Genomic DNA, 9,331 nt, shown 5'->3' with positions numbered 1-9,331 from the left:
TTTGATCGCTACTAATCTTATTCCTATCTGTTGCGTCTATAAGGAGAAAATTGTTTAAGACATCTCATACCGAATAACATGGCGTCCATACAAATTGAGAAAATTGCAACATACGACTTAGACCGTACAAAAATCAATTTAATTTCAAACAAATCATTCAGATATTACAACCTTTAGTCATCGATTATCTTTCGCCACATTTTTGAATAGTTGATTTTTCATAATATGTCTTAATTATTATGATCTGAGAGTTACTTATAAAAACATTTATTCCTGTTTCGAGGATTTTTGGTAATGAAGACGACATTTTCATATTTTCCAGGAATGTTCGAATTGCAATCGAGAATGAATATCAGTTTCAGAGAGGGAGGGGTGGCTGCTCTCAGGGTTTTGGAGTTGCTCTAAAGGTTTTGGAGTAAAATGTGATAATTTATCTGACCCATGAAAAGTCCTTTAAAAAAGAGCACTTTAAACCGAAAATTGAAGAAATTGCCCCGTTACACCTACTTAACTGTTTTTGTTCCGATATTTGCAGGGAAAAAAAATCGCAAATTTCAGTCCAAGTAGCCTGTGGCGATCATATAGTTTTGATTAGTCAAACTGGCGAAATTTGTTTAAGCTTTTACATTAAACATTATTGGTAAATATTAAAAAAATCCAATTTTTCGCCTTTAACATTTTTTTATTGATTGTTGCCAGTACAAATGGGATTTTACTCAATAGTCACCAAAGTAAAAATTGTTCTATTCTTAATGTAGAGCCTTCTATTTGGCGCGCACTAAACCAGAAATTATCAAATTATTGAAATATCTGAGGAAAACAAAGTATTCCTCAGATATCTCAATAATTTGAGGAATTTTCCTATAGATAGAGATGTTGAGATGTATGAGACCAGCTTAAATGAAACCTTTATGTATCTAGCTAAAAATAAATATTTTTTTTACATTTACCATCGATGCTTATTGTATAAGCTGGCACAATTGTCAGTTTGGTAAATTAAAACTATGTGTACGCCACAGACTACTTAGACTGTAATTTCAGATTTTCCCCCCTGTCTGCAAATATCTGAACAGAGACAGTAAAAAAGGGGCAGCAGAGCACCTCTTTTTTCAAGTTTCAGTTTTAATGTACTCTTTTTAAAGAACTTTTATTTATAAATATACTTTGTTTGTCTGTTTATCTGTCTGTTTGTCTGTATCTAATAAACGGCTAAACCGATCGGGCCCAAATTTTTTGTGGGACCTTGCGTAACCCCAGGGAAGGTTAATTAGGATTATCGAATTTCCAAAATTTGCCTCTATCAAAATTCAAATTTTCAAAATTTTGAAAATCTGCAACATTTTTTCATAAAAGTCGCGAAATTTTTTTTGTTTGTGTTTTTTACAAAATTTTAATGTATACAAAAAGAACAATTAAAATAAAAGATGGGCGCGAAGCGCCCTAAAAGCCTAGTTTCATAAAAGGTCGGATAAATATTTTACTCCAATACCCTGGAAGCAACTAAAAAATCGTAGGAGCACTTTAAAACCCTGAGAGCAGCCACCCCTCCCACGTTCAAAGATAATCTCTAATTATCCATTTTTTATTTAAAGAACAAAATAGAAGACTCTAAACAATATACAAGGTGTCCCATATCATATTAGATCGTCCATGCGTCTAAACTACAATTTCTGGGACTAATCAGAAAATTTAAGAAGAATAAATCATGTTGAAAAATTTAAAAAGGCTAATATAAAAATTTTCTTGCAGGAAATGCTATGTTTTTCGAATATTAAATCTTTATTTTCGGGTATAAAGCTTGGAGATAATCTAATATGATATGGGACGCTCAGTATGTTAGGATATCAACATGACGAGGTACATATGTGTTAACACATATGGTAGATTCTAGACAAATTAAAGTTTGACTTAAAGATGTAGAACAGCAGGGACACACTTTACAGCATTGTACAGGGTTTCCCGCGAAACATGATAGTTCCTTGTAAACATGAAGTCTCCGACAACCCGATGTCGAACAGATAATTATTAACCCGAATTCTTCGCCATTGGCACATAGTCGATTAAGATGTTTCCTGGGTTGGTGAATAGTTTAATTCTTCCATTATTTGACAAGTTTGTTGATACCAAAGAGAATAATAAAATTTTTTGATGGCAGTCATGTCAAAGTAACATTCAATAAAAGTGAAATATATTTTAGTGGACGATTTTGTGGACGAAATAATTTGCAAAAGTTCTTATTTAACACAGTATATGTAAACAATGTAAACAAAGTGCAACGAAGTTCTTTTTGGGTTACTGCAGTCATTGTTACTTAACGGGCCGAACCTCAAAAACAATATATTTTTTGTTCGACGAAAACTAAAATGCTGTCATAACTTTATTTCATGCATACATAAATTATAGTATAAAAAATAAATAAAATATTTAAGACTTCTGGATTAATGTTTATTGATCCTGGATCATTGTTCATAATTCCAGGATCAATGCTTATTAATTCAAGATCAATGTTCATTAATCGTGATCAACGTTCATTCATCCTGGATTAATGTTTATTAATCCTGGATCCATGTTCATGAATTCTGGATTAATGTTCATTAATCCTGGATCCACGTTCATTAATTCTGTATCCATGTTTATTAATCCTGGATCAATGTTTATTAATCCTGGATCAATGTTCATTAATCCTGGATCAATGTTCATTAATCCTGGATCCATGTTCATTAATTCTGGATCAATGTTCATTAATCCTGGATCAATGTTCATTAATCCTGGATCAATGTTTATTAATCCTGGAACCATGTTCATTAATTCTGGATCAATGTTCATTCTGGATCAATGTTCATTAATCCTGGATCAATGTTCATTAATCTTGGATCCATGTTCATAATCCTGGATCAATGTTTATTAATCCTGGATCCATGTTCAGTAATCCTAAATGAATGTTCAGTCGTCCTTGATGAATGTTCAGTGATACTAGATGAATGTTCAGCAGTCCTTGAGTGTAAAAGTAAGGTTAAGACAGCCTAGGACCTTGTCCTTGTTTGAGGCTCCGTAGAATGTTGCTGTAGCCTCGTATCCTCCTGCCATCACAACACCTTGATATAAAAGTTTTATTTATAATTCACAAACTTCAGTATGCAATGATGCAATGATGCAATGATGCAACAATGCAATGATGCAATGATGCAATGTGATCAAAGTAAAGTGCGAAGAACCCAGATCATAAGCATAAAAGTTTACCCTCAAATATCCCATAAAGATATTAAACCACCATGGACCGAATTTAATTTATCAGAGCTACGTAGCTGATCTACGTACTGTCGGTTTAGATTTGAAGCACTGATTCATAGTTTAAAGATTCAAGGAAGGGTTTGAATCGGTAGTAGGCAATTCAAATTCAATAAATTCAATCCTGGAACTGTGTCAATTTGAATCGGGATTATCACAGAAGAAGTAGTTGAACGACCTTTACTAAGGTCAACCACACTACGATATACAGGGTGTCCCACATCATATTGGAATTAATGGCACTTAATTACGATTTTCGAGACTAATCAGAAAATTTAATAAGATTGAATCATTTTGAAAAAACAAATTAATACAGAGATTGATTTCATAGTATAACACATGATTATAAGATCTTCTTAATGAAATAAACTTCAAAAAGTCTGAAATATATAGTATGGTTTTATGGAAGAAGACATTCAAAACTATTCACCAACTGTTATGTTTGGTGGGACACCCTGTATGTCACTGCAGTTCAGCCTATACATAACTTACCAAGAAGTCCCATGTCAGGAACTGGAATTTCTAATCCTGAAAATATGTTTTGTTAATATTTACAAGAATAGATAAGCTTTTATTTCATTTCCTACTTGTTAATTCATTAAATCTTTACTTTTTGGTTCTCACTTTGACAACATAGAATTCATATTGTTGTTTATTCTTCAAAACAAATCTCAAATAAAAATTCCCAATCGACGGTTTAGATTGTCTGTAATATTATATTCCTACCAGGGGACAGTAAAGTTTAATAATTCCATTGTTTCTGCAAATATTTTAAAATGATTTTTAAGTTAGATTCCGAATGAACTTTAATTAAACAATAATATAAAACTCACCACTGAGAGCCATGTCTCCAGCTAGAAGGGGGCAACCACAGGGCTGGGTAGGGGGGAAATGGGGACACAGGGTGTCAGCCATGTCGACTAGAAAAAGAAGTGATAATAAAATTTAAAATCAATTTTATTTTAGAATTAAGTAGTAAATGGAAATTAAACAAATATTAAAGCACTGTGAATAGAATGCATTAAATATTTTATTCTCGTTCGCGGAGATGTTTTTTTGGCACGCTTTTTTTAGCACGCTTTTTTTGGCACGCTTTTTTTAGCTCGAGAACCTTGCTTGTAATGTAACTCATTTTCCAATTAAAGCATGTTTATTGAAATAAAATCCCTTGCTATCTTTGTATCATAAAAAGTTTTGCAAAAAGTTTTATGCAAATATCTTAGATTAATAACAATACATATAGAACACTAGATGTCGTCTTTTCAAGATTTAAGGGTTTTTCGTTCGCAATAATCCTGAGGCTGAAGTTAAAAGGAGTTACGCGCATGCTCTCTCTCTGTCTTGTTATTCAACGCGACATGCGCATAACTCCTTTGGGCTTAGGGTTATTGTAACCAAAAACCCCTAAATCTCGAAAAGACGGCATCTAGTGTCTTATCTGTATTTTTATTAATCTATGGAAAATATCAAACATTGCATATCTTAGAAATTCTTTTGATTTTTTTCAAGGATATGTTTATCTTCGAAATTTGGGTCAAGCAAGGTACTATAAACAATCATTGAACTTGGGTGATTTCATAAAATAAACACGTGTTTTGCTAATATTTCATGAAATAAACACGTGGTTTACTTATATTTCATACAATAAACACGTTGTTTGCTAATATTTCATACAATAAACACTTCATTTCCTCGGCTGTTCCACAAGTGATAATAACTTTATTTTTGAGAAGAAAAAAAGGATAACTCAATCATTTATTTCCAGTCCGTTGTGAATTAGAAAAAAAACTCTTAAACTTGATAAATATAATTACCAATCATGGGACAGAGCTCGTATTCACATGAACCGATACCGTTCAGGCAGGGAACCTAAATTAGGACAGTTTAAATGAATATCTCTAGACTGGAGGGAATACTTTACTACCACCGTTTACACGCGCATGGTCTGTCATGCATGTAGCGAACTCTTGCATGGGGCAGACTCTTGCATGGAGCGGACTCTTACATGAGGCGGACTTTAGCATGGGGCAGACTCCTGCATGGAGCGGACTCTTGCATGGAGCGGCTCTTGCATGGAACGGACTCTTGCATAGGGCGGACTCTTGCATGGGGCGGACTCTTGCATGGGGGCGGACTATGCATAGAGCGGACTCTTGCATGGGGCGGTCTCTTGCATGGGGGGGGGGACTATTCATAGAGCGGACTCTTGCATGGAGCGGACTCTCCCTAAAGTTTTAATCATTTCAACACTATGTTAGACATAAAAAGTAATGTTATGTCATTTATTTGTGTATTTTGATTTGAAAACCCATAAAAAATTATCTGTGTCTCGAGTAAATATAAATTGTTTGGTGATTTGAATGGAAGACGACATTCAAGAGGAAATAACCTTTTTTGCCTTTACCGCTTTTTAATTACATTTAACGGCTAAATGCGCATTTAATATATGTCAACTAATAATTTTAAATGTTTAACATTGCTTTTTATCTTCAACATCATGTGTTAAAACTTTAGGGGTCGAGTCCGCCCCATGCAAGAATCCGCTCCATTCAGGACACCGCGGCGTTGTCCGTGGAATAAAAAAGATTTAAACCTGCGTCAACTCCGGGGTACCCAATACCCACGAGTTCCCAAAAAATGGTCAGTCATTTGGAAACCACAACATTTTGCTCTCGGGAAATCGGGGTTCTTGAAATCAGCTGTTTTTCACGAGTTAAGCACTTCATCGCTTCAAATTTAAACTTTAACATTTTCACAAAAGATATCGAGTTGAAGTGTTGAAGATTAGATCTGTCTCATGCAAAAGTTTTCCATTAGAAAACATTGGAAAAATTGTTTTTGAATATCTTTAAAATTAAAATATACTTACGGTCATAGGGAAGGGGTCCAGCTTGTTAAGGTCCAATTTCAATATAAGGTCAGTAGGCATATCTTCTCTATATATATAATACAAGATTAAAGGGATTGTAGGCAGGGTGTCCCACAAAACATGACAGTTGATGAATAGTTTAAAATGCCTTCTTTCGTAATTAGTTAGTTTGTTTGATATTAAAGAGAAAGATGAAAAATATTGTATGCCAATTATATTATTGTAAAATTGATTTCAAAGTAAAGTATAATTGAGAAAAAGATGTTTTTTACGAAATGGCATGCAAAAAGTCTTTAATATCCAATATGATATATGGAAGAAGACATTCAAAACCATTCAACAACTGTCATGTTTCGTGGGACACCCTGTTTATAATACAAAATTTAAGGAACCGTTCGCATATCCTATCTGAATTTTTCATATTGTACGAGAACTGTATTCTCAACAATATATCTTAGGCAGGTGAATAGAAGGAAGCGATTTTGACACTTTAAACAAATAAAAACCAAATAGCGCGGACAAACCCTTTAAAAGTGTAAATTAAAATCTTGTTTTTTAAGTTTCGGTAAAATTTATTTTTGAGTTTAAGCTTCTGGATTAATGTTTGGTTTAAAAAAGTGTTCTCTAGATATCCTAGAAAACAGATTTTAATTTAGGTTTAGCTCTTCAGCTCGAGATTAAACCAGAGATAACATTAGTTTTCATGGAATTGAAAAGTTAAAAAACAAGTTGACAACTTTATAAATTTATACAACATTTTTAATAAAACTTTTGCCTAGTGTAATCTTAGTTTGATTTAAGTTACAAGGTTTAACTTAGTTACAAGGCTAAACTTAGTTACAAGGTTAAAAGGTTTACCTTAAGTTACAAGGTTTAACTTAAATTACAAGGTTTGACTTAAGTTACAAGGTTTAACTTAGTTACAAGGTTTAACTTCAGTTAACAAGGTTTAACTTAAGTTACAAGGTTTACCTTAAATTACAAGGTTTAACATAAGTTACAAGGTTTAACATAAGTTATAAGGTTTAACTTAAGTTACAAGGTTTAACTTGAGATACAAGGTTTAACTTAAGTTACAAGGTTTAACTTAAGCTACAAGGTTTAACAATAAGGTTTAACTTAAGTTACAAGGTTTAACTTGAGATACAAGGTTTAACTTAAGTTACAAGGTTTAACTTAAGCTACAAGGTTTAACAAAGTTACAAGGTTTAACTTAAGCTACAAGGTTTAACAAAGTTATAAGGTTTAACTTACGTAAATTTAGTAACAACATCCATCTGCATAGATCCAGGCATACAAACTTCATCGGGCATACTTCCTCCTGGAGCTACAGTCATTACATCATTCTCATGTCCGGCTAAACATCAATTTAGAGTTTAGCATTTTAAAACTTATTTTGTTTATTTAATTTTGTAAGACTTCGTTCGCTCAAGTCTTAAATTGATAAAGTCTTGAGGAAAAGTCTTTCCATTATAGGACATCCAGGACTTTTTTCTTTTTCAAGTATGATTTCATACAAACACTATTTCAGGGAAAAAAAGTCCTAAGATTCAAAACAACGGGATTTTTTCTTGTAACTTGAAAAAGTTAGGACTTAAAGGGGCATAACAAGGGCACAGAAGAAATATGAAACTAATCCAAACAATCTTTACAAGTTTTTAAACTACAAAATAGAAAATAGAAAACGTTTTGGCCATGTAAATTACATCTGCAGTCTGCACACTCAATTACAGCTGGAGGGGGGGGGGGGGATTTAACCCCTTCCTTTATTTTGACTAATAAAAAATATTTAGTCTGTGACTTATTTTGGTGATAACAATCAAATTTGCACCCCACTTCCTGTTATTTCATTTTAGTTTCAGTTTTTTTTTTGGCGTCGTGTAAACTGGCCACTGCAGGTTTAAGTTTTTTTTTTACATCAATAGACTTAGTTTCATGTAACTTACATAAAAACATAAATGTTTCATTATCTTTACTGTTGATTGGATTTCAAAAAAACGTTTTACCACAGTTAGAAACTCCTTTCAAGCTTGGTGTATATTTTCCATTGAAGTTTAACCTAAATTATAATATCTAAAATTAAAATAAAGCAAAAATGTGATTTTCAAATTAATGCAACAGATCATAAATTTCCTTCATGCATGCTGATTCACTTATTTGATGTCTACAACCTAATGATTTCTACAACCTGATGATTTCTACAACCTGATGATTTCTACAATCAGTTGATTTCTGCATTTCCCATTAAGATAACTTTAGTTAGTTGACAAGGAATATAAACAGCTTTAGTCAGAAAATGATGAAAACTAAATTACTTTCTTTTTAAATTCATGCTTAAAATAAAGGTATCTTTTAAAGAAAATTATGAGAAATGAATTTATTACTCGCCGCAAATTCGAATTTTCTAAATTTTGTAGCTTTTTTAATCTGAATAGCAGAAATCATAGTAGGAAACATTGAAGAATTCTCGAAACCTCGAGAAATCAAAAACTAGAGTTTAACGCGGGGGGAATAAAAAACTAGGAGAAATGTAGTATTCAGCGCTGTAACCAGTATTGTTAATTTGTGAAATCAGAAATATTAATATTTTTGCTTTTCTAAATAATTTATAAATATTTTCCGAATATTTTCCGAATATTTTCTGAATATTTTCCGAATATTTTCTGAATATTTTCTGAATATTTTCCGAATATTTTCTGAATATTTTCCGAATATCCACCGAATATATTCCGAATATTTTCTGAAAATTTTCTGAATATTTTCTGAATATCCACCGAATATATTCCGAATATTTTCCGAATATTTTCTGAATATTCACCGAATATTTTATGAGTATTCACCGAATATTTTCTGAATATATATATGTTTTGAATATTTTTTGAACATTTTATTAATACTTTTAGAAAATTTACTTGATTGGAAGAATTGAGGCTGATATTGTTGATGCCAGGGCAGCAAGGAGAATAAAAGTTTTCATTTTATATATTTTTATTACTCTAGTGTTAGTAGATAAATGTAGAATATACAGTGTATATTTTAGTATTTATACAAGTCTTATCTCCTAAATATTATAGTCTGAATCCAAATATATTTATTTAAATGACATTAGACGAAAAATTAAGAATGCTTTTCTTTTGTTTGATTTTAAATCGAATGACAATTATGCAATTGGTC

The 9,331-nt window shown here is 32.1% G+C and overlaps 1 protein-coding gene across 1 annotated transcript; it reads right to left on the bottom strand.

The window, feature by feature from the left end:
• Positions 1 to 2,320: 2,320 nt before the first annotated feature.
• Positions 2,321 to 9,177, bottom strand: LOC111702480 (ganglioside GM2 activator). The gene is made up of 8 exons (XM_023474184.1): positions 9,070 to 9,177; positions 8,164 to 8,216; positions 7,412 to 7,514; positions 6,158 to 6,224; positions 5,103 to 5,157; positions 4,122 to 4,208; positions 3,781 to 3,816; positions 2,321 to 3,095 (listed from the first exon to the last, which is right to left on the bottom strand). Exons 1-8 carry the CDS (start codon positions 9,132 to 9,134, stop codon positions 2,986 to 2,988), a joined length of 576 nt encoding a protein of 191 aa, XP_023329952.1. The 5' UTR covers positions 9,135 to 9,177; the 3' UTR covers positions 2,321 to 2,985.
• Between the last annotated feature and the right edge of the window lie 154 nt (positions 9,178 to 9,331).

This window comes from Eurytemora carolleeae, unplaced genomic scaffold (genome assembly GCF_000591075.1).
Source record: "Eurytemora carolleeae unplaced genomic scaffold, Eaff_2.0 scaffold508, whole genome shotgun sequence".
In the NCBI taxonomy this organism is placed as follows: Eukaryota; Metazoa; Arthropoda; class Copepoda; order Calanoida; family Temoridae; genus Eurytemora; species Eurytemora carolleeae.
This window is presented reverse-complemented; position numbering and strand designations above follow the sequence as displayed.

Coding starts and splice junctions, on each gene's coding strand:
- LOC111702480 (XM_023474184.1), bottom strand. CDS start 9,134: ATGAAAACTTTTATTCTCCTTGCTGCCCTGGCATCAACAATATCAGCC. Junction 7,515..8,163: donor GAAAGGAGTTTCTAACTGTG/GTAAAACGTTTT, acceptor ATTGATGTTTAG/CCGGACATGAGAATGATGTA. Junction 3,817..4,121: donor TGGAGACATGGCTCTCAGTG/GTGAGTTTTATA, acceptor ACATATTTTCAG/GATTAGAAATTCCAGTTCCT.